This window comes from Trachemys scripta, chromosome 11 (assembly GCF_013100865.1).
Source record: "Trachemys scripta elegans isolate TJP31775 chromosome 11, CAS_Tse_1.0, whole genome shotgun sequence".
Classification (NCBI taxonomy): Eukaryota; Metazoa; Chordata; order Testudines; family Emydidae; genus Trachemys; species Trachemys scripta.
Window position 1 is genome coordinate 75,017,765 of NC_048308.1, and position 25,479 is coordinate 75,043,243.

At 51.9% G+C, this 25,479-nt stretch overlaps 1 protein-coding gene across 12 annotated transcripts; it reads left to right on the top strand.

The window, feature by feature from the left end:
* On the top strand, positions 1-23,976 carry LOC117884625 (zinc finger protein 501-like). Of its 12 annotated transcripts, none has more exons than XR_004647608.1 (5): positions 1,751-2,332; positions 5,927-5,994; positions 6,926-7,039; positions 7,380-12,950; positions 23,588-23,976. XR_004647608.1 is itself a non-coding variant. In XM_034785113.1 (4 exons), exons 1-4 carry the CDS (start codon positions 755-757, stop codon positions 8,846-8,848), a joined length of 1,734 nt encoding a protein of 577 aa, XP_034641004.1. In that variant the 5' UTR covers positions 1-754; the 3' UTR covers positions 8,849-13,336. The 12 variants fall into 12 exon arrangements, 8 of the variants coding, with proteins under 8 accessions (XP_034641004.1, XP_034641005.1, XP_034641009.1 ...); XR_004647610.1 differs by lacking the exon at positions 23,588-23,976 and adding an exon at positions 18,847-19,073 and having other exon boundaries at positions 7,380-10,846; XR_004647607.1 differs by lacking the exon at positions 23,588-23,976 and having other exon boundaries at positions 7,380-12,846; positions 12,905-13,336.
* Positions 23,977-25,479: the final 1,503 nt, after the last annotated feature.

Here is a 25,479-nt window from a genome sequence, read left to right on the forward strand (position 1 = left end):
AGAAGTGTCTGTGTGGGGGGGAGTTATTTCATCCTTTCCCTGTTTGTGCCCCCCCCCCCTCACATCCTGGTAGAAATTCTCGCTGGTGCTTCCCCTTTTCTCGCTCCTTGTCATGGCTGGATATAAAATCCAGGGAGAGACCCCTGCTTTTCCTAAAATGAACTCTCTGTTCTCTGGTTTTTGCCCTATTTTTGCAAAGGTCTCAAATGGCCATTTAAAGTCTTTGATTTGGGGGGTTTCCCACCATTTTATCAGCAGCGATTTCTCCTTGTTTGGGTGGGAAATCGTTGCCCTGAGCCATTCCCCAAAAGGGATCAGGGGTCACTGGGGGCTGTTCGGGGAGCCTAGAGACACGGCTGCCTCGGGGATGGGGTGGCCGTTCCCTGCTAGCAACAGGGCACAGGAAGGGAAGGACGGAACAAGTCCCCCATGGGGCCTGCCCAGCCCCGTTGTTCTGCTGTCCCCTAGCATATTGTTCAGAGACTGTTACTGGGAGACTTAAAAATGTCTCTGTGGGCTCAGCCTGGCAGGAGGGGCCAGGTCTACGCTGGAATAAAGAGATCAAACGTTTTCCCAGCATGGCAGAATCTAGGGTGTCTGTCTGCTGGGAAAAAACCCGGGGGAATTGTGGTGTGAAACTAACTGAAGCCTGTTCTGAAACCTCCCCCATTTCCCTTCTCGCCTTACCAGGCTGCAGAATAACTCCACATTTCGCTCCAGCTCGTCCCGTTCTCCCTTGGCACAGGGCAGAGAAATGGCTGCAGCGGAGCCAGTTCAGGTAGGGATTCTCGGGGGGTGGCTGGTGGGTTGCTGCAGGAGGGAGGGGGCAGCAGTACACAGGGGGTGGGAAGGTTTGGGTTGTCTGGTTTGGAGGTTGAACAGGCAGGAAATTCCCAGGGTGGAGAAAGGGAGGAGGCCGGGGGGTGGCAAACTTGCTGGGCCTTGTTTAATATTTGGCCTGGCGTCTAGGATCAGAGCCATGCGGTCTGGAGGTGAAATGCCCTAATTTATAGAAGAGGACTCAACCCACCTAGGTGGGGCTAGGAAAACGGGCCAGACTCCCAGTGCTGGAGCCTGACCCGAGTAACCAGCGGCTGCTGTGCGATAGGAAGGTGGCACTCAGCAGTGAGGTTTAGGGGAGATGACTTGGCCCTTCGTATCCAGCTCCTCACAGTGAGGAGGGTGTTGGGCTCCTTACCAGGGAGCTCTCCCTGGACCCTGCTAGGGCTCCACCTCCTGTATCGGTCTCTGGCTAGTAGGTGTGTGCTGGATCTGCTGGGAGAGACAAGGGTCCCCTCACCCTGCTGTTTCCTGGATGCTCTGAGTGGGGTGGGGGTGGGACCATGGTGACTGCGAGCTACTCAGAGCTTCCATTTGATTGGCTCCTCTCCCCCGTGAGTAGTGGGGCTGTGGCTGGGGCAGCAGGTTCTGAGTGGGGCTCTTTCAGGGGCCGGTGAGCTTCGAGGAGGTGGCTGTGTATTTCACCGCGGGGCAGGGGGCCCTGCTGGACCCCGCTCAGAGAGCCCTCTACAGAGACGTCATGCAGGAGAACTATGAGAACGTGACCTCGCTGGGTAAGGAGTCCTGTCCCCTCGGTTCTTAGAAGGGGAAATGCAGAGTTCAGATTCATGTCATCCCCACAATGCCACCTCTCCTCTGCCCTGTTTCAGCATTACCTGACTTGGTTTTGCCGGCTGGTGCCCCAACCTGGTCCCGCCCCGTCACTGAACCCCCACCCCAACTCCATTTCTCTCTGCTCCCCCTCTCCTGGTGGCTCTCTCTAGCACCCACCTGCACCCACGCACTCAAAGCAGCCCAGGAGCTTCTCCTGCCTCAGGGTAGGAAGGGTGGCCTAGTGGTTAAGGCACAGGCCTCTGGCTCAGATGTTCTGGTTTTGATTCTCTGCTTTGCCACAGCCTCCCTGCTTAGCCTTGAGAAAGTCACTTCACCTCTGGGTGCCCTAGATCCCACCTGCCCAATGGGGCTCATGCTGACCCTGCCTCCTAGGCTAAATCCATTCATGCCTGTGTGGTGATACAGGCAATGGGGGTATCAAGGTTTTGGCATTCACAGCACCCCCTGGCAAGGAGTCCCACAGGCTGACTGTACGTTGTGTATAGAAATACTTCCTTTTGTGTGTTTCCCATCAGCTCTAAGACACCTGAAGGTGTATTTCCAGAACATACAAATGTTATCACCTTTCTCCAATGGCAGTGCCTTCTTTTCCTATTAGTTACTCAGGAGTTAGAAATCAGCTCTTAAACATTGCAATCTATTTATACACTGCATTTGATATTTCTCCAGCACAAATGAAAACGCACTTCTGTTCAAGGTATAGTAAAGATTCAAAACATAAAAACAAATGTAAATGCAAGTTCAGTTTTTTACAAATGACTGATCTAAAAGCCTGTTTTAGCCTCTGGAAACTGTTTGGTTTTATAATGTGATAGAGAAATCCTGAGTATGTATCTACAGTGACCCAACTGGATGAGTCTTAACCATGCGTCAATGAAAATACAGTAGGACACGCTGCATCTTACACGTTAAGGAAATTTGCCCTCTGAACAATGTCCTTTCAAGGGCATACTCAGCTATTATGGAAGCTAGTAAAGAGCCCTGTTCTAAGGCTGTAAAAACAGATAGAACGAAGAGCACTCCAGGAATTGTTTAAAACAAATATCCCCAGGCTCCATAGCCCAGTTGGAGAAAGCAAACATTGTTATGTGGGGATTGAGAAGCAGAGCTCTGTACAGTAACTTCCTCTGATTTCCTTCGGGAACAACTGAAATGACTGTTTCACCAAAATACAACTGAATTAGACTATTATAGACTAAACAGACCTGAAATAGACTCTTACACTGAAAATAAAACTGACCAACTTTGTGGGAGAGACTTCAGGAGATCAGCATCATCAGGTCCCTTCTCTTGGCCATGGCTTGCCAGAACCTGCTCCCCCCCGACTCATCCTGTCAACTGGGTGACAAGGAGCTATTTCCCCACACACGGTGCTTTGAGTGCCCCTCTGGTGCCTGGGCTGCTAGCGCTGCTGCGGGGGCTGGCAGGGGGGTTTCTAAGTGGCACAGGATCTCAGCCGCTCAGCCAGAGGGGGCATTTGGAAACCCCATTAAAGACCCTCTGTGTGCAAAGGGGTGGGAGTGGACAGAACGATACAGCTCTCCCCTCTGGCTCCCAGCCACGGAGCAGCAGCAGCCGGCACAAGGGGGAATTTACATTTCCCAGCTGCTGATCTCCGGAACAGCCCTATCAGCCAAAGCAACTTCTAGCTCCGCTCGCAGCTAAGGCTTCCGGATCCTCCAGTGACAGTGGGGACGGGGAGCAGCAGTTCATTTCCCCCTCTGCCCTCCCTAAATGGCGCCCTGCTCCCTCTGCCCTGGAAAGGGACCACCTTTACCTGCAGTAGGAGCCGGGCTAGGAATTACAGCCGCACACTGCTGCAAAAGCGCTCATCTGCTGGCTCCATGAATGCTGGGTGAACAGCGGGCGTGGGGAGGCTGGCTCCCCCGCCCCTTCCATGCCCACCAAACTGATGGGTTGGAAACAGTGAATGCTTCTGCCCTGGGACAGGCTGAGGGGGCCCTGCATGCGCAAGGGCTGATTTGTGGCTGCCACAGCTGATTATCCCAGCGGATGCTGAGCACCCACCAGTTTTTCCCCTAGATGCTCCAGCCCCGGCACGCCCATGGAGTCGGCACCTATGAGCAACACCCCAACGTACCCCTGACACACACCAGCGCTCTGCCCTCCCCTGCTACAGGACGCTCTGGGAACAGAGCACAGGGGCAGGACAACATGGCGTCTGACATCTTCTCTTTGCTAAGGAAAAGTCTGGATTTAGGTTCAGTGTAATGACCCCCGGCCATCACTCAAACACTGAGCCTGCTCCATACAAACCAGCTTGGCCTCGCTCTGTAATCCTGTGGGCCGTCCCTCCGGGTCTGGCCCTCAGGGAGGCCCTGCGGAGCCCTTAGCACTGCACTCAATTAGTGGGGAAATGAGCCATCTTCAGAGCTCAGTCTGCTGGCTCTGGGCTGGGCAAGAGTGAGTCTATGAACCCGGTCTTCAGGCAGGGCAGGGCACCAGCGGTCAGGGGCAGACTCTGCACACACTGGAACCCCTGAGGGTCAGCACCTCCCCTCCCACCCGCCAGGGATCAGCTGTTCCGCAGTGTGCAGGAGGGCGGGACAGCGGTGTGAAGAGACAGGGCAGGTGAGGTCTTGGAGGAAGGGGTGGAGTAGGGGCAGGGCCAGACGTGGAGCAGGGGGTCAAGCAACCCCTGGCAACTTGGTAAATGGGCGCCTATGGTCAGGGCAGAGTAACATAATCTGGAAGCCCAGGCCCTTAGTCAGGGCAGGGCATCAGGCAGTTAGGGGCTCTGGCAGGGGTGAGCACCAAACACAGGCCTTCTGGCCTAATGCAGGGAGGCTGACACCCCCAGGGGTGGGCTGGCAGGAGGTAGGGGGACCCGAGCCCACCCTACTCCACTAGGTCCCAGCCCAGGGCCATAACAGTGGCGGAGTGGTCCACCACAGGATCAGCAGGGATCTGCCTGTCACACACCAGCCTAGTATCCGGCCAAGGCCCAACCAGACTCATCTGGTTTCCATGGGCTACTTGCTACCTCCTCTGGGTTTGGGACCTCTGTGTTGTATGTGTCCTTGTCCCCCTGGGATCAGGGGCTCTGGGAGCTCAGGCCAGTCCTCAGGCAGCAGAGCTGGGAGCTCCTCCGTGATCTCGTGCTCCAGCAGCGGTGTGGGAAGCATCCCTCTCCCTCGGCAGCTCCAGCGCACGTAAGCTGCAGGATGTGCTTCTGGCCGAGGCGGGTGTGGCTTTCCTGTTCTGCAGCCCAAGGGGTGGGTTGTGGTCCCCCCAGGTCTAGTGCTGAGGCAGGCCACGCCTCCTCGCTACACATTCCCTTACCCTCCCCCTGAGTGTTCCTTCTGCGTCATTGCCTTCACTTTGTCCTTGATCAACCCTGGAGTCTACTAGCATGTGCGCCACCAGGCTGCTGACGGTCTCCATGGCAACAACACACCCTTGTGCACCTTCACCGACAACACCCGGCACTGAGATGAGGCAGACTAGGTCCTTCAATGTTGATAGGCACTTCTCTTCCTGCCACAGTCACAGCTCTGCCGAGCTGCTCCAGTTGATCCTCGCACCGTTCGGTTACCGCTGACACAGTGCACACAGCTGGGGGCATGCAGATAAATGCTGGTTTTCCCATCTGTGGAACACAACAGAAACAATGACATGTTCTCTCAGTCCTTGCTCATGTTTATTGTAGAGTCATAGATTTTATGGCTAGAAAGGAAAATTCATCCATCCTGTGTAAGACAGGCTATAGAATTTCATCCAGCTACTGCTGTATTGAGCTGAACCCCTTGTGTTTGAACAAACCATCTTCCAGAAAGGCAGCCAGTTTTGACCTGGAGACTTCCTGAGGTGGAGAATGCCTCTTATATTCGTAGTTTGTAAACCTTCACACCAGCCTTACTGAACTATTTTCCATGCTTAGTGCCATCTCAAGAGTTAAGGAAGGGCAGAGTTAAGGTTCTGTTGCAGGTGTGGCATGTATTTAAACTTATAATTTCCTAGTTTTCAAAGGTTTAAGTTTAGCTCCCATCCACATGCTGGGAGACATGAGGCAGCACTGGGCAATGTTAACGGCATGAATGTAGTTCATTGGTATTTAATTACCTTGATTTTTAGTGGATTTTGTGCCAGTATAACTGCATCTACTTTAGAGCTTTTCCTGACATAGCTATGATAGTTAGCGGTGTGATTTTTCACACCCCCATCTGACAGAGCTATGCTGGCAAAACTTTTAAGTGTAGACCGGGAAGACTTTGTGTGGATTTTAGACCACTTTAAAATGTGACTCTGAACCCAAATATTTTGTAAACAGAGGGCAAGACTTCCAAGGTGAACTTCTGCTGAGTGCAAGAAAAAAGGACAACATGCATTGTCTGAAAGGTAGCAGATGTGGGGCTCAATCTCACATTCATGGAGGTAGCTCAGGTTCACTGACCACAGCCAACCCAAAGCAACAGCCAACCCAAAGCAACAAGGGGGGGCCACCTACTAACTGAGATCGACGCCAAGTGACTGAGCTCAGTCGGGGGGGAATCAGAACGGTCGTTTTAGTCCCAGCTGTGTGCAAGCAAATGTTACAAGAGCAAGATGCTTTTGTAAAAAGCTACTCGTATGTGTGGGGGCTGTATCTTAGGAAACTCTGTAACAAATCACCCCATATTTGGACCACAAACTCTTCCTTGAATGCCCATGAAAAATTTGCCCAACAAATTTCAAGACGTTCCAAAAAAACCTGTGGAATTTAGGGTAGTTAGAAAAGTTGATCTTTAAACAAAAAATAATATTTCTGTCGACCTAGCAATTGCCGCTGGGGAAGGTGGATGACCTACCCTGATAGGAAAGCCCAGTGTCTACACTAACTCCCTACAGTGCTAGAGTTGCAGTGTCTCAAGTGTAGACAAGCCCTGAGATACGACATTCAATGACACCCCCCGTCCCTCCTATTCCTCACTGTGCTGAATCCCACCAGCCCATGCTCACCGGTCCCGGCTCTCCTACAACTCCCCCATTCTCTCGGGGTTTCTCTCTGGGATGAAGAAGCAGGTCCAGGATAACTTCCCCTCTGGCTGGGGCCTTAACTTCTTGGAACGTGGAGTTCCTGTCTCTCTGTTTTAGGAGCCCCTTTGCTGAGCAGTGTCTGGCTGTGTGTGTTCCCAGCAGAGATGGGGAGAGTTAAATCCCTCATACGGAGAGTCTCCTGCACCTGGGGAGCTGTCCCCAGCCTTTCCGTGCTGCAAAATGGGCTGGGGTTAAAGTAATAGAAACATCCCATGAATTCCCTGATCTCCCTTGTTTTCTTTCCCCTGAGCAGGGTGTCCAGTTTCCAAACCTGATGTGATCTCCCAGCTGGAACGAGGGGAGGAGCCGTGGGTCCCGGATCTCCAGGGCTGTGAGGAAGGAGAGATCCCCAGAGGTGCCTGCGCAGGTGAGGGATCATTAAACCAACTCAAAGCTCTCAGGGCCTGAAGGAGACAGCTGGGAGTCCCTAAAAGCCTTGTGAGCTCTCGGGGTTCAGGAGTATCCCCAGGAGGCCGTGTATCCTCAGGGCAGCTGTCGCTTATGGCTTCCTGCGCATCCTGACTGACACCTGGCAGAGCTCCCTCCCTGAGGGGATGTGGAGGCAGAATTGTTCCCCTCCTCTCTCCCCTGTGGGGAAGAGTTGTGGAGAATCCAGCTACTAGGTTTCTTTTCTCTCTCTCCAGCTCTAATTTTGGTTTGTTTTCCCCTTTCCATCCCTGTCTCTGCGGTTTCTCTCTCTGTCTCAGCAGGTGCTGGGATGGTGAGTGGGGAGAAGAAGCAGAATCCTCAGCAGGAAGATTCTGAGCAAGTGGCACCACATGGGGGATTATCGCACGGCTCCAGAGCGAATGTGGCCCGGCATCGTGTGCAGGGCAAAGCCTGTGAGAGTCAGCACAGGCCAGAGAGGGAGCAGAGAAACCAGCCAGGGGAGAAAGTGGGTAACTCCATTAATTGTCGGGGAACTCACCAGGACCTCCTGGAAACCACAGCCCAGCCGAGAATACCCACAGGAGAGAGAAATAACACATGCACTGAGTGTGGAAAACATTTCACTAGCCACTCAGGCCTTTTAAAACATGAGAGAATCCACACTGGAGAGAGGCCCTATGGATGCAGTGTGTGTGGGAAAAGCTTCAGTCAGAGCATTCACCTTATTCGACATCACAGGATCCACACAGGAGAAAGACCCCATGAATGCAGTGAGTGCGGGAAAACCTTCACTCTGAGCTCTACCCTTATTAATCATCAGAGGATCCACACAGGAGAACGACCGTATAAATGTAGTGAGTGTGGGAAAAAGTTCACTCGGAGCTCAGGTCTTGTTAAACATCAGAGGATCCACACAGGAGAGAAACCTTATGAATGCTGTGAATGTGGGAAAAGCTTCACCGACAGGTCAGATCTTATTAATCATCAGAGGATCCACACAGGAGAGCGACCCTATAAATGTAGTGAGTGTGGGAAAAAGTTCACTCGGAGCTCAGGTCTTATTACACATCAGAAGATCCACACAGGAGAGAAGCCCTACAAATGCTGTGAATGTGGGAAAAGCTTCATTCAGAGCTCAACCCTTCATAAACATGAGAGGATCCACACAGGGGAGAGAAGCTACGAATGCTGTGAGTGTGGGAGAACCTTCAGTCAGAGCTTTCACCTTATTCGACATCACAGATTGCACACAGGAGAGAAACCCTACGAATGCAGTGAGTGTGGGAAAAGCTTCACTCAGAGCTCAGCCCTTAATAAACATCAGAGGATCCACACAGGGGAGAGACCCTATGAATGCTGTGAGTGCAGGGAAAGCTTCTCTGTAAAGTCAGACCTTATTGAACATCAGAATATCCACATGGGAAAGATACCTCATCAGTGCTCTGAGTGTGGAAAAACTTTCACACAGAGTTCATCCCTCAATACACATCAGAGGATCCACACGGGAGAGCGCCCCTATGAGTGCTGTGAGTGTGGGAAACTGTTCAGGCAAAAATCAACCCTAATTACACATCAGGCAAGGCATACAGGAGAGAGACCCTATCAATGCTGTGATTGCGGGAAAGGCTTCAGTGTGAGTTCAGACCTCATTGTACATCAGAGAATTCACACAGGAGAGAGACCTTATAGATGCTCTGAGTGCGGGAAAAGTTTCACCCGGAGCTCACCCCTTAAAAGACATCAGAGTGTTCACAGGAGAGAGAGACAACATAGAAACTCTGTGTAGGGCGGAGAAAAGATTAAAACAAAACAAAACAAAACACATTTGCTAATTCCCACATAGTGACCATGTGATTTGTTTGCACCATTTGTGTCCCTCTGTTCTCTCAACTGCCTTGTGTGTTGCCCATTTGTGCCTTTTACAGGTCGCCCTTCTCTGGGGTTAGTCCCGTGCTCCTTTCCCCCAACTCCTTTCTCCTGTGAGTCATGGGAGTGTGTGTCCTTCCAGCAAGGAGTTTCCATCAGCCCCAGGTGGGGGGAATTGGGGTGACCACAAGTCGCCTCACTGAGTGAAAATGGACATGGGGTTTGTCTTCTGCTCTAGGATTTCCCTTGGTGTCGGCATGCTGGAGGTAGCTATCCTGATGTAAACACACTGCTATGTTTGCAGTGCTGACATAGCCCGGGCACAGGGTTTGGGGTTAGCTGGCATCTTCCCCTTTGGCCTGTCCTAATGGACACCCATTTTCCTGGTCTGGACAATCCCTGAGCATCACGTTTATATTGTCACCCCAGTAGCAGAGCGATTGTTAGTCACCAAGTCCCCCCTTTGCCGACAAAATGTCTCCTTCCCAGTTGTGCTCACGCTGGTCCAGGTGGTGCTGGGCAGCAGGTATTTTTACTTTTATCAGTTTCCTTATTGACAATAGATTTCAATATAACAAAGAGGAGAAGCAGAAGTGGGACAGATGGATCATTTCAGCCTCTGTGACTCCGGAAGGAAATGGGGTGAGTTGGAGGGATTCCCCCCTTCCCCGTCACCATCACTATATCTGCTGACTCAAGCAGCATTGGCCTGTGTCTGAGGCACAGTGGAGTTTCTCCACCTCTATTCTACCCCCAGAGCGTCTCTGCAATTAGTATCAATTTGATCCTAAATCTGACTCATTAGAGCTGGCAATGAAAGTGTCCCAGACCTGGTGGATCCCAAACACTGTGACATCATTCTGAGTTTAAATCCCAGTTGCTGTCTATTGACAAAGCCACTTCTGGACTTTTTCCTGCTGGTTTGGGATTCTTTGCAGATGAGATGGTCGGCAGTTTTTCCTTATTACGATGATGCTTTCCCCGCCCCCCCCCCAATAACAACTCCATAATAACAAAGTGCTGTTGCTGAAGCAGATTCGAATGGATCAGAGGAGAAGGCAATGGGGGAATCTGCTCTCCGGATTTCTGAGTCATCAGATGTAACCTGATCTGGAATTTCATTTTTCATGAAAGAGAAAGTGACTTACATCGCTCCGTGTTGCAGCTTTTTCTCTCTCTCCTGAAGACCATTTGGTCACATAATCGAATATCAGTTTTGTTCTCCAGGATGTAGCTCGGATTTATTGAGGACTTTGGGAGAAATGACTGTTAGCTAAAAGAGTCCTTCCTTAATTTATTTTTGGCTTTCCCCCCACCGCTGCATGATGACATTGCAGAAGCTCTATTTCAGTTCACGCACCAGGAGAGGCTGCTCCAAGCCATTGGGCCTGCTGCCAAGGAAACAGGAGCAGGTTTAGGCCTCCGTCCGCTCTGAACAACAGCAACCCCCGATTGCACAACTAACTGAAGTAACTGGGTGTGTGTGGCCTATTTGGAAACGCTGTCCCTGTCTGTTGATGTGGAGAAAACAGAACTACATTTGTGAACTTGCCCGTGATAGATGCTCAAATGTGGACTGAAATGAACTCCGTGTTGATAGTGAGATAACTGCAGAATATCTATTTTTAATAAGTTCCCCCTCCTTTGGTGGCTTATGGGGATTCTGAAGCAGGAGCGTTTCTAGTCCCTAACTTACACCCTGTGCCACCAGATTAAAGAAACAAACTGGGCATGTTTGGAGAAGCCATTCCTCACTAACTCAGCCCAGCTGTTGGGTGGTTTGGTAAAGGACTCTGTCCGGAGGAATGGAAACGTACCCTGACCAAGGCCAAGGATTTGGAAGAACTCGGGCTGATTATAGCAGACGCCCAGTAGTTTGTCGCCCCAGAGAAGGAAGCTGCGATGAACGACGGTCCAGGTAAAATTGTTTGTTTCTAACACCACTCCCTAGTTCAGTGTCACTGATTACAGTCCCAACGGATGCCAGGGCTACATTGGCAGGTCCTTCACTATTTGGATCCAAAGTTCCATGATGCAAAGTGAAAAATAGTTGATGCCTTTAGGGGGGACTTTCCTTCCCCAGCCTGATTGAGCACCAAGGACTTCCATGCTGTTAGGACGACGGTAACGGAGAAGGGACTCAATGTGTCAGGCTCCAGTTTCAGACAGCTGGAAGTACAAATGTTGAGTCCTGATTCTGTGCTTGCTCTTGTCACTTCATTTTGCTCTTGTGTCTGTTGTAGTTGTACCACTCTGCCTCCACTTCCTGCTACTATGAACGATCGGCAGGAGTGAATATAGAGCCGAGGTCCTTTTTCTCATGATGCAAACCTTCCCGCAGAGCATGAGCCCCCTTCCACCAACATTTCTCTCAGAAAGACCAGAGATCAATGAACTCACAGGTGTGGAAAGCTCCTAGGCTGGTGTAGCCTACATTTACGCAGTGCTCGCTTGCTGGAAATGGGGCTTAAATGAAACGAACAGTATGATAAGATTGTATAATCTTTGACTATGTTTTTGTTTCCAGCGAAAATGAAGTTAAACATGAAGTTCATTATTGCTTAAAGCCTAACTTAGGGATTACCTGAATTATATTGGAACCCTGTGACTTCCATTGATTCGCTTTTTGTTAGTACTATACGAAGTGATGGCCAGTCCTGACAAGTTTATTTGATGTCATATATCCCCTTTGGACTGGGGAGTTCTGACCTAAAACATCACTCCAAGGCTGAGGTGGGGGAATGTCTAGGAGAAATAGTGTAGAGGAGAACACGGACCCAGTTTAGAAGACAGTTATTTCTATTTCAAATGGAATTTTTTCAGACAAGCTCTAAAGTAAAATGAATAAGGCAACAAGTTGTGTAACCTTTCACCCAGTTAGACAGTATGGGTCACTGAGTTCCTCCCATCTCTGCAAAGTGAAGATGTATAATGTCTGTCAGGAGATGTCCACGGTTCTTTTTATGAATGGCAGTGGATGCATTAGGCAATAGGTAGTTTGTTCGGGTTTTTTGTTTATTTTGGCTACCCATTATATTTATGGCAGCTGAGACCCCTTTTTCTTTTTTAAGGAAGCCCACTGTCACTGTTCAGCCTTTTAACCCCCAGGCCAGGCTAATGTAACTTCTAAACGGTCCTTGGATTTCTTTCATTTTGGAGATCTTTGGGGTTCGCAACAGCCAATATTTTAAGAATACTGGTGGCTTTAATGGGACTTTTCCAAACTGACAATAACCCAACGTCTGCCTCACTTGAAACGGATCAGGCGACCGTGTCTGTAAACAAGGCGTCCTTCACTCCTCATGTGCCCAGAGACTTCAGGGGAGTGACTGTAATGTGGGGTGAGCTGGAATCCTCAACCATAAAGACCAAGATAAAGGCAGAAGCCCTTTTGCACCAGCAACCGGTCAAATAAAGATGGACATTCCAGGACCCTGAGACTGATCCCCTCTGGGGAAGGAAGTCATAATATCAGCAACAGGCTGTGCCAGCCTTGACCTCTCTCCCCGTACCTGAGAAAGCTGCTTATGAATGTGGAGTACTGAGCCTGTGACCCCGTCACCTAGACTGCAGCTTTAGCTCCTACTCCAGGGGAGTCCAAAAGCTGCAGCGTTTCCATCACTTGTCAATTTCAGTGTCTTATTGTTACTTTTTCTAATTGTTGGTGTTTTGATTTTTACAAACTGGGTATCATCCCAGCCTTTCTATTGTACTGCAGTGGTACAGTGGGGCTCTGCAAGTACCTGTGTGTATGAAACCTGTCACATCCACGCAGGGAAGGAACTAGAAAAAAATTCCCAAATCTAAATAACTCTAAAATATTGCCCATCAAAATGATTGAATGTGCTCCTCATTCTGTGAAAGTGTTCAAAGAACCTAAGCTGTCAGATAGATATCATCAAAATTCTGTGTAGTAAGGTCTGTCTCTATTAATTCTGTGTAGTAAGGTCTGTCTCTATTAATTCTGTGTAGTAAGGTCTGTCTCTGTTAAGTTTTTTATCTTTGGAAGCCACCAGGAGAAGGTTAGCCACATACTGGTGAAATCGAAGAGGGAAGCTCTGAGGTTGTGGCTTAAATGTGAACAATCAATTGGTGTTAGTATTGAAATATTCGAGCGGCTCAGTGCGGATCCCACTGCCTGGGTGAAGTTCAGTAGCTGAGATGAATAACTAAATGGACAGCTGCCTCCTTGGTTCCTGTTTCAGGATTTCAAAGGGTTGATTTTCTGCTATATTATTCTGATGATTTGGCTGAATGGATGACTTGATTACAAAGCAGGATCCTTGTTGACTGACAGATTTCCTGATCTGGCCTGTACTGTGTACCCAAGAGCGAGGTGCTGGTAGTAGTTTAGGGTCTTCATTTTGTGTGTTTGTTCATTTTAATGAAATATATAAAACAAAGATAGTGAGTCATGGTTTCCAGTAAGCTCTCTTGGTCAGAACTGTTGAGAATCGGGGTGGAGATCAGCCGGTCCAACTTGGAGCCTCATTAGCTTCCTCTCTATTAACCCTTAGGTTCTCGTATGGGAGAAGCGGGGCAGGGGGCACCCATCTATGGTCTGACTGCATCCTAGGGGACTCAGAGCATTGCAAGGGAAAATGAGCTCCCCTACACAGGCTTTCAGGAGTGGGGAATGGGTGGAAAGGAGGTGGGCCGGGGCAGTTTGTCTGCCTGATGAGGGGATGGTTGAAGGGGGGTATCTCTCAGTAGGATTGGGGTGATGGTGGAGTTCTCTACTGTCACTGTCAGGGCCAGGCCCAGCCAGCACACCCATCTGGCTTGCCCTATAGTTGTCTGGTCAGGCCCAGCTGAGTTTGTGGGGTTTGGTTTGAAAGGTTGTAAACGAAGGTGAAAGGGACCAAGCAATCCAGAAATGTACTGGAGGGGTGCGGTTCCAGCTTGCTTGGCCCTGTCCCCAGCATCTGGGCCTGGGTGGGGAGCGGAGGGGGTGGGCTGTAACTGCTCCCTCCACAGACGGGTTCTCTCGGGCAGCTGCTGCATGACTCCGAATGGCTACCTTCAACCAGCGTGAGAACCGGAAGCAGGGAACATCTGCTCAGCCCATGGTAGGAGCACTGCCCACACCCCTCCCCCTGCTGAGGGGCCTGCGAGGGGCCGGAGCTCCGAGCAGACACTGCGGTGCTCTGAGTCTCCCTGGGCTGGACCTGGCCCAGAGGCATGTGATCCCCGCTCCTGTGGCTTCAGTCCCCCAGGAACCAGCAGTGATGTTCCCTCTAACTTTTCCCATCCATGTGCGGAATGTATTTTGTTATGTGCACCAATATGGAGGTGATGTGTGGCGGGGCTGAGGCCGAGCGATTTGGAGTGTGGGAGGGGGCTCAGGGCTGGGGCAGTGGATTGGAGTGCAGGGATGAGGGTCTCGGCTGTGGGTGCGGGCTGTGGGGTGTTGCTGGGGATCAGGGGTTTGGGGTGCAGGTTTCCTTGGGGCTGCAGCAGGGAGAGGACTTCCCCCAGCCCTCACCTCCCCCCACTCCCCCGCAGCAGCAGCACCTGGGATGGGGGAGAGGTGCCTCTTCCTGCCACAGCAGCTCCGGGACTGGGGAGAGAGGCATGTCTCCTCAGCACACCACTGTGCCGGGGGTGGGAGATTTGCTGCAGCCCTGCATGCCCAAGCTCCTCCATCACTCCCCACCTCACCCCTCTGCCCTCACCCACTCCCCTGTTCCCCACCTCACCCCACTGCCATCTTCCAGGCCCTCCTGTGGCCAAACCCCTGAGTGCAGGGTGCAAGCCAGCATGGCTCTCCCAATTAAGTGCGTGGCCCTTGGTGGTGTCCTACATGCCCGTGGAGGTGTGCATCTTGGAGGGATTGTAGGCTCGTGCGATTGCCTGCTGGGGTTGGAAGTTTCCATCCGGAGGTGACACATGGGGCGGTCACATCCCCACCCCCACGTTGTACTCCTCCTGTATCAGCAGGTATGAGTCATCTCTGCTGTAACATTACGGGGGGCTGACTCCATGGCAGATGACCCTTCTCCCTTCCCTACCCATGGAGGGAGGGGAAATCCTTTACCCCCTTCTCCAGCTTCCTTCCTTCTTCAGCTGCAAGAGGTTTCTAAGTTGTGTTAAATACACTGGGTGGCAGTTCCAGCCAGCTGGTGGTTGGAGTTGGCTGTGCTGAAGTGCTGGCTGCAGGGTCCTGCTGTAAGAACCTCATTCACCATTCAGGGCAATTGTACCTGGATTCCCCCTCTGTGGCCCACCAGCAACACCCACTCTTAGACTTCCACCCGTCATCTCTCTTGGGGGGAGACATATCTCCCCCTCTCCTGAACAGGGTATTTCCAGGCTGCACTGGTCCCGTTTACATCCCGCACAGGCAATATGGCACCAACGCCCCTCGGATGGGTGACCGGTGCAACGTCGCGGTGATCACCCACACCTTCCGCCTCCTGACGTGCCTGGACGCGACGGTGAGGAGTATTGCAGAGATCGGGAGAGAGTGAGACCTGTCCTCGTTCTGGTCTTGTGTCTGCAATGCCTCGCAATGGCTAGGGAAGAGGATCGGCTGTCGCTAGATGTGGTGTGAGGAGCGCCGGGAACTGGGACTCCTGGTACCGTGCATAAAGAGCTCAGACCAGCATAAAGAGCATCATCACCCTAACCACCAGAATGATGCTGGAGAGGACCCTGAAGAATGCCATCTGCTGTCACTATGCCGACAACTTAAAGCAGAAGCCGGACCAGGGCAAGGTAATCAGCAAATGGGATGCCAGCAATCACTTCCTACCCAGGGGCAGCTTCACCCAGTTTGCTGATTGGTGGTTCATCCACAGGGCCCGGCTCAACTGCGTTCCCCTGAACGGAGCCATCTGCCATGGGAACTGGGACAAGTGTTGCAGAAGTGTGGCTACTCCAACGGGACCCTGCCCCACGTCATGTGCGGCTGCCAGCCCCACTCAGGAGCCTGGCAGTTACGCCACGCCGCAATCCAGGACCGACTGGTCAAAGCCATCCCAAGAAGCCTGGGGGAGATCACCATCAAACGTGCCATCCCCGGAACGGATAGCCAGCTATGCCCAGACATCGTTGTGACCAGCAAAGAACAGAGGAGGGTCATCATGGTGGCCGTCACGGTGCCCTTCGAGAATAAAACCCAGGCCTTCCACGGGACCCAATCTCAGAAGGTGGAGAAATACACCCTGCTGGCCAATACTGAAAGCCCAGGACTACGAGGTCTAAATCCATGCCCTGATTGTCGGAGTCCTGGGCACATGGGACCCCAACAGTCAGCTTGTGCTGAGAGCATGTGGAGTCGGTCAGTGCTACTCCTGGTTAATGGACCATCTGACGCCATCAGATGGTCCAGGGACATATACATCGAACACATCACAGGACACCGACAATACCAGGATGCGTGAATGAGACCGCCGGACAAGGGACACAGGGAAATAACCCATTTCCTTCCCTGACAGACTGTATCTGTCCATAGAGGACCCACCAGACACCAACGGACAGAGGGACAAACTCCACCCATGTCCATATCCACTTTTCCGCTACTGACTCTGACTCTATACACTCTATGGGTGGCGTACCCGAGATCACTTATTCCCTACCACTTTTAAAGACTTACACACCTTAATCTGGAACAATTCTTGTTATGTACCCTATGTATCACATCAGCTTATAACCAAGACTTTTAATTTTTCATAACTCTATCCCCACAGTCCTCGTCAGCCCTGGCTCTGAGCAGGGTCAAATGTCACTGTGCCAGCAGCCGGTCCATACCACACTCACACCATGGCTGCACCTGTGGAGCTGTCTGGTCTATTAGATTGTAATGCACTCTTGAGAGCAGGGCTGGTTGCTCACTATTGGTGTGTACAGTGCTTGGCACAACGGGGTCCCCGTCTCGGGGCATTTAGACACTACTGTAGAATGGACATATTGAGGAAAACAAGCCAATGTGCACAGATGCTGGAACAGTTTTTATAGTGGGGGAGCAGAGCTGTTGAACCAAACTGTAAACCGTGTATATAATGGAAACCACATCTCTCCCACCCTTAGTTCCAGCACCTATGCCAGCATGGTATGAATGGCCACTGATTGCTGTGGGAAAAAGTGGCTCCATTGTCTGACCACACCTGTCCCAGGTGAGGGCTCTCTGGGGTCTCCCAATGAGCAGATGAGGCCCTGGCCCTGGTGATTTTACATGTCGGTGACCCACCCTCATTGACTCCAGCCTTGGTCAGGGATAAATTCTGAACAGGGTCACCCCGGCTCTGTGCCCCCTGGGATCTGTAACATTTAAACCTCTCTCAGGGTATGTCATAAACATACAGCTAAGGGTAGCATCAAATCCCTCCTTTCCCTGTAAAGTGTTAAGAAGCTCAAATAACCTGGTTGGCACCTGACCAAAAGGACCAATAAGGGGAGAAGATACTTTTAAATCTGCGGGGGAAGGTTTTTGTTTTCTCTCTCTCTCTCTCTGTAGTCTCTGGGTCAGCGAGGAATCAGGCCAGGGAAAATACATCTCCCAAAGCCAGACCTGAACTAAGCATCTAAGATTACAAATTGTAAGTAATAGGAAGGAAATGCGTTAGATTATCTTTTGTTTTAGTTTATGAATTGTCCCTATGCTAACAGGGAGGTTTATTCCTGTTTTTTGAAACTTTAAAGTTTTGCCTATAGGGGAATCCTCTGTGTTTTACTTTTTTCTTTATAATAATGTTCTGTTTTTTTAGGGCACTAAAAACCCCAATCAGATTCTTAAAAAAACAGAACATTATTATAAAGAAAAAAGTAAAAGAAGCACCTCTAAAATCAGGATGGAATGTAATTTTACAGGGTAATAAGATTCAAAACACAGAGGAAATTCTCTGAACTGTGTGAATATCATGAAGCTGCTGCCCTCACCCAGCTCTCAGCTCTGGCCAGGATCTGCCCCTGGGGGAGCTCCAGAGAGACACAGGGAAGGGGAGGCCTGGAGGAGCTGCCCACAGAAAGCAATTCTCTGCCAGAGGGGATCAGAGAAGGTACCAGGCAGGAGGTACCTGAAAGGCTTTGAGGCAGGAAGCAGGAGGTGATTTAAATACAGTCCCTGACTGCATCACTCAGGCTCCCTGGGCTGGGACCCACAGGAGAGGGTGGGCCTGCATCCCCCTACCACCCAGGGATGGATGTGGGTAGAGACTGCTGAGAACCCTGACCGGGAGGGAACAGGAATAATGGACTTTACCTTTGTGTTCCTGCTGTAGCTTACTTTATTTCTACTCTGTTGAAGTAAGAAACCTGTACAGGGGGAGCAATGGAAAAGGGGTCAGGAGAGGCCCTGAGACAAAGGCCTAAATCCCTGGGACAAAGGCCCCACTAAAGGGTCCGGCAGCACTTTGGGTGGGGCCAGACTCCTCTCAAACCTGAAAGCAAAGAGACTAAGTCAGCTGGAGGACTGGAGCTACAGACAAATCTACTGACAGCTCTAGGTTCCATCCCTGAAGCAACTAAGGGAAACTGAGGCGGGGCAGACACAGTTCTGCACACTGCCAGGGTTGCTACAGCACTAAAGTTCCTCAGTTATAGGTGCCTGTTGATACAGATAAAATTAATGGTCATTAGGCATTTTGAATCTCCCACGAGGCATCTATCTGCATCTGTAGGTGCCTACCTACTTTTAAACACGTGGCCTTAAATGACATGACTGAGAGGGGGAGTTAGTTTCATTCTGTCAGTTCAAACAGATTTTATTTCTTTTTGTGACACCTATTCAACTGCAAAACACCTGGGGGAAAAGATCTGCTTGTTCCAGTTTCAGCCCCTCCATTTCAAATGAGAAACCTGATATACGTGGAGGTCCCCAACCAGCCCCAGAAACAGCAGGGAAGACCAGGCTCCACTGCTCGGAGGCTGCTGGAGGGGAACAGACAAATGACAGAACGTTGTTGTTTTTTTTTTCAGGATGGAAAAGCTCCAGGATCTTGTCAGGCCTCCCCTGTGCCCTGAGAGACGCACAACGGGGCTCAGCCCCCCAGTTATTCTCCCCTCTTCAGATCAGTTTCAGGAACGACCAGTTTAAAAATTAGTGGACACGAGTCATCACCTAGAGTTTTTGCCATTTTCTTTCATTCGCACATTTGGAAATAAAATCACCTCAGGTTTTGTCAGAAATACTGACAATAGAATTATCTCCCGTTTTGCCCCTTTTTGTCTCTAATTATCAAATATGGAGATAAAATTCCCTCAGATTTCTCTTTACTCACAAACTGTTGAATATTTATCTGTCACCCCCCTCCCCTGTCAGGTTCTGCCCCATTTCCTCAAGTTGCAAATATCCCCAAATGAAATTGTCCATCCCCAGGCCCCCCGTCCCAGTTGCTGCCCCCTCCCAGCCTAGCTCCCCTCCCCCGACCAACTGCCAGTTACCTGCCCCTCCCCCGCTGCTACCCCTCCCAACTGCCATGCAAAGCCCAGCTCCATGTACCCGGGGCCCTGGCCGGTACAGACTGGGGGGAGGGGGGCTTTACCTCCCGGGGCCCGCGGCCAAGGGGGGTGTCTCCCTGTTGAACTCCCCACCGCCCCCCCGCGGGTGAGCCGGGCTCTTTGCTCTGCTACTCCAACGGCGGTGGCTCCTGAGAGCTAATGGCGGCCACCCCCCACACGGACACCGTGCTCGCTGCCTAAAGACGTGCCCAGTTCTCACCCTGCCCCACAGCCCACTCAGCTGGACAGAAACCCCAGCAATGGCAGACACCCCCAGAGCCAGTGACACTAATCCACACACATGAGGTGGCCGGGGTTTGAACTGTCTCTGCCCGGCCACCTGCCGAGGCTGCCGTAACCTCTGTGGTGTCTGTTTGGTTGCTAAGGCTCCCGCAAAGTCTCCCTGCCCCACTGCTGAGCCAGCTGGCGACACGTCAGGCCCCAGGCCAGGCCCTGTGGGTGGGGCGCCGTGCTCCGCTGTCTGTCTCGTCTGAGGGGGCCGGTGATCCATGAGGCTGGCTGGGTCTGACGGAGCTTTTCCACTCCCAGGGCTGCTCTGAATCCGCCTCACGCAAGGGCCCCAGCTTAGCTCTCAGATTCAGCCCTGGCCAGGCCCCAGAAAGCGTCACAGCCCCCCTTATGGTCAGGGGGTTACAGCCCCCCTGTCCTGGTAACGCGGCATGACCCCGGGCTCCCTGCTGCCCACGTCAATGGCAGGGTCTGGGGACCCAGCACATCCTAGGTAGTAACTGAGTGTGGATGGAAATTTCCCTTGGATTTCGCCCTTTTCTCTCTGATAACCCATCATTGACCAAACCCCCCCAGATTTCCCCCATTTCCCATTGAATTCCCAAATTAGATGTAAAACCCCCTTCAGCTTGGCCCCGTCTCTCTCGTTACTGGTGATTGATATAAAATCTCCTCAAATTGTGTCACTTTCTGTCTAATTCTCAAATACTGATGGAAAATCCTCTGCGGCTGTGGGCTCCCCAGTCCCTGTCTGCCGCCAGGTCTTGTTCTGGAGGGAAACTGTTGCCCCAGTGTGGGGGAGGGGAGCTCAACCCCCAAAGGCCCAACTTTCCCCTCAGGTCTGAGCATCAGATTGTTTCCCCCTGTACATCTCATTCATGACTGAACCCGGAGGTCAAATCTCCTCCGGTTTTGCTCTTTCCCACGTAATTACCAGTTACTGATAGAAACTCCTCTCTGGTTGGGATTTTTTCCCTCACACGTTTTAAGTGCAGCAACTTCTTTTTTGGAGGGAAGCTGTTGCCCTGAGTCATTCTCCATGTTGGGGTGTTTCAGGGGGAGGGGGTCAGCCTCCCCAGTGACCAACTTTCCCCTCATGTCTCAGAATCAAATTGTTTCCCCCTTTACGCTTCTTAGAATTGACCAGTTGGTGGTGACCATCAGAGCCAGGAGCCTCCCCCATTTGGGAAACGGGGTCTCCCAAGTGCTAGTGGGACACTGGGCCAGACCTGATCCGGTTTTAGCCCCAGATGCAGCAGGATGAGGAGTCACTCCCCCCCCCCGCCCCACAAGGGGGGGCTCTGTGTGTGAGGGTCCCTGCTCCACACTGGCAGCGCCCAGAGCGGCTGAAAATCTGCACTTGACCCCACCATGCACCCGCCCTGCCATTGACATGGGAGGCAGGGAGCCATGGGCGATGCTGGGCCACGGAGCGGGATGGAGCAGGCAGCTCCTGTAGTGAGTTGGGGGAGGCAGCAACAGGGAAGGGGCTGCTGGAAGGCGGGGCTGGGTTAATTATTCAATAATGTGGAGAAATGGGGCACAGGCTGCAGAGGATTTTATATCAGTATTTGATATTGCTATTTAATGAGTAGTAGTTGGGAGTTTAACCCAGTCAGGGACTGGGAGCCCCCCCGGCCAATGGGCTGGGGGGAGGCAAAGGGGGAGATTGTAGGGAGCTGTGGAGCAGGGGAGACAGTGGGGGAGGGGAGTTGTCTGGCACAAAGGGGGGCTCTCTGGAGGGGGGTGACAGGGCCACAGGGGCCATTAGAGTCTCTCAGGGGGCAGAGGGTTGTGTGGGTCTCTGTGGGGCGGGCGGGAGTGATGGATGGAGCCAGCCCCAGGCCAGGTCTGCTCTGCGGGGGGGGGTTGCTATAGCCCCTTCAGGAAGCCCCTCTGTACTGTGTATTTTTATGCCAGCCCCGGGGTGCCCATCACTGCTCCTTTCTCCACCCCCGGCTCCATCGGTCTGTCCCCACAGCCCCCCGGCTGTGTCTGCGTGTCTCTGACAGGGACAGGCTCCTGCTGCCCCTCTCTGCCCCGGGCTGGGTGCAATTGCCTGTGACTCCTCCCTCTCCCTGCTGGGGAGGCGTGGCCAGGCAGCTCTGGCGCCGCCTCCTGCAGCTCCCATTGGCCAGGCTGGGCTGGGAGCCGGGTCAGCGCTGGGGCCTCTCTGCAGCATGCAGCTGCCCCTGCGGTGAGAGCACCCCACATTGCTGACCCATGGCGCGGGGCCCCCCAAAGCCCGGGGCCCGGGCCCCAAACATTGGTGGAGCTGGGCTCACCTTCATGAATATTGGTGGAGCATGGGCACCACAGGCCCATATAACTTTCCTTCAATGAAGGGGCGAAGGCTGACTGCAATGTCCTGGGAGATGGAGCCAAGNTGAGTCCTGATTCTGTGCTTGCTCTTGTCACTTCATTTTGCTCTTGTATCTGTTGTAGTTGTACCACTCCGCCTCCACTTCCTGCTACTATGAACGATCGGCAGGAGTGAATATAGAGCCGAGGTCCTTTTTCTCATGATGCAAACCTTCCCGCAGAGCGTGAGCCCCCTTCCACCAACACTTCTCTCAGAAGAACCAGAGATCAATGAACTCACAGGTGTGGAAAGCTCCTAGGCTGGTGTAGCCTACATTTACGCAGTGCTCGCTTGCTGGAAATGGGGCTTAAATGAAACGAACAGGTATGATAAGATTGTATAATCTTTGACTATGTTTTCGTTTCCAGCGAAAATGAAGTTAAACATGAAGTTCATTATTGCTTAAAGCCTAACTTAGGGGTTACCTGAATTATATTGGAACCCTGTGACTTCCATTGATTCGCTTTTTGTTAGTACTATACGAAGTGATGGCCAGTCCTGACAAGTTTATTTGATGTCATATATCCCCTTTGGACTGGGGAGTTCTGACCTAAAACATCACTCCAAGGCTGAGGTGTGGGAATGTCTAGGAGAAATAGCGTAGAGGAGAACACGGACCCAGTTTAGAAGACAGTTATTTCTATTTCAAATGGAATTTTTTCGGACAAGCTCTAAAGTAAAATGAATAAGGCAACAAGTTGTGTAACCTTTCACCCAGTTAGACAGTATGGGTCACTGAGTTCCTCCCATCTCTGCAAAGTGAAGATGTATAACGTCTGTCAGGAGATGTCCACGGTTCTTTTTATGAATGGCAGTGGATGCATGAGGCAATAGGTAGTTTGTTCAGGTTTTTTGTTTATTTTGGCTACCCATTATATTTATGGCAGCTGAGACCCCTTTTTCTTTTTTAAGGAAGCCCACTGTCACTGTTCAGCCTTTTAACCCCCAGGCCAGGCTAATGTAATTTCTATACGGTCCTTGGATTTCTTTCATTTTGGAGATCTTTGGGGTTCGCAACAGCCAATATTTTAAGAATACTGGTGGCTTTAATGGGACTTTTCCAAACTGACGATAACCCAACGTCAGCCTCACTTGAAACGGATCAGGCGACCGTGTCTGTAAACAAGGCATCCTTCACTCCTCATGTGCCCAGAGACTTCAGGGGAGTGACTGTAATGTGGGGTGAGCTGGAATCCTCAACCATAAAGACCAAGATAAAGGCAGAAGCTCTTTTGCACCAGCAACCGGTCAAATAAAGATGGACATTCCAGGACCCTGAGACTGATCCCCTCTGGGGAAGGAAGTCATAATATCAGCAACAGGCTGTGCCAGCCTTGACCTCTCTCCCCGTACCTGAGAAAGCTGCTTATGAATGTGGAGTACTGAGCCTGTGACCCCGTAACCTAGACTGCAGCTTTAGCTCCTACTCCAGGGGAGTCCAAAAGCTGCAGAGTTTCCATCACTTGTCAATTTCAATGTCTTATTGTTACTTTTTCTAATTGTTGGTGTTTTGATTTTTACAAACTGGGTGTCATCCCAGCCTTTCTATTGTACTGCAGTGGGGCTCTGCAAGTACCTGTGTGTATGAAACCTGTCACATCCACGCAGGTTAGCCACATACTGGTGAAATCGAAGAGGGAAGCTCTGAGGTTGTGGCTTAAATGTGAACAATCAATTGGTGTTAGTATTGAAATATTCGAGCGGCTCAGTGCGGATCCCACTGCCTGGGTGAAGTTCAGTAGCTGAGATGAATAACTAAATGGACAGCTGCCTCCTTGGTTCCTGTTTCAGGATTTCGAAGGGTTGATTTTCTGCTGTATTATTCTGATGATTTGGCTGAACGGATGATTTGATTACAAAGCAGGATCCTTGTTGACTGACAGATTTCCTGATCTGGCCTGTACTGTGTACCCAAGAGCGAGGTGCTGGTAGTAGTTTAGGTTCTTCATTTTGTGTGTTTGTTTTATATATTTCATTAAAATGAACAAAGATAGCGAGTCATGGTTTCCAGCTCTCTTGGTCAGAACTGTTGAGAATCGGGGTGGAGATCAGCCAGTCCAACTTGGAGCCTCATTAGCTTCCTCTCTATTAACCCTTAGGTTCTCGTATGGGAGAAGCTGGGCAGGGGGCACCCATCTATGGTCTGACTGCATCCTAGGGGACTCAGAGCATTGCAAGGGAAAATGAGCTCCCCTACACAGGCTTTCAGGAGTGGGGATTGGGTGGAAAGGAGGTGGGCCGGGGCAGTTTGTCTGCCTGATGAGGGGCTGGTTGAAGGGGGGTATCTCTCAGTAGGATTGGGGTGATGGTGGAGTTCTCTGCTGTCACTGTCAGGGCCAGGCCCAGCCAGCACACCCATCTGGTTTGCCCTATGGTTGTATCTGGTCAGACCCAGCTGAGTTTGAGGGTCTGGTTTGAAAGGTTATAAATGAAGGTGAAAGGGACCAAGCAATCCAGAAATGTGCTGGAGGGGTGCGGTTCCGGCTTGTTTGGCCCTGTCCCCAGCATCTGGGCCTGGGCAGGGAGCGGAGGGGGTGGGCTGCAACTGCCCCCTCCCCAGATGGGTTCTCTCGGGCAACTCCTTCAGGACTGCATGAGAACTGGAAGCAGGGAACATCTGCTCAGCCCATGGTAGGAGCACTGCCCACGCCTCTCCCCCTACTGAGGTGCCTGCGAGGGGCCGGAGCTCCGAGCAGACACTGCGGTGCTCTGAGTCTCCCTGGGCTGGACCTGGCCCAGAGGCATGTGATCCCTGCTCCTGTGGCTTCAGCCCCCCAGGAACCAGCAGTGATGTTCCCTCTAACTTTTCCCATCCATGTGCGGAATGTATTTTGTTATGTGCACCAATATGGAGATGATGTGTGGTGGGGCTGGGGCCAAGCGATTTGGAGTGTGTGAGGGGGCTCAGGGCTGGGGTAGACTTTGGAGAGTTGGGGATGAGGGTTCCGACTGGGGGTGCAGGCTCTGGGGTGGGGTCAGGGATGAGGGATTTGGGGTGTGGAAGGGGACTCAGGGCTGGGGCAGCGGATTGGAGTGCAGGGATGAGGGTCTTGGCTGTGGGGTGAGGCTGGGGATGAGGGGTTTGGGGTGCAGGTTTCCTTGGGGCTGCAGCAGGGAGAGGACTTCCCCCAGCCCTCACCCCCCCACACACTCCCTCGCAGCAGCTCTGGGACTGGAGAGAGAGGCATGTCCCCTCACCGCTGCTCCGGGGGTGGGAGATTCGCCGCAGCCCTGCATGCCCAAGCTCCCCCATCGCCACTCCCTACCTCACCCATCTGCCCTCATCCACCCCCCTGTTCCCCACCTCACCCCACTGACATCTTCCAGGCCCTCCTGTGGCCACACCCCTGAGTGCAGGGTGCAAGCCAGCATGGCTCTCCCAATTAAGTGCGTGGCCCTTGGTGGTGTCCTACATAGCCGTGGAGGTGCGCGCCTTGGAGGGATCATAGGCTCGTGCGATTGCCTGCTGGGGCTGGAAGTTTCCACCCGGAGGCGACACA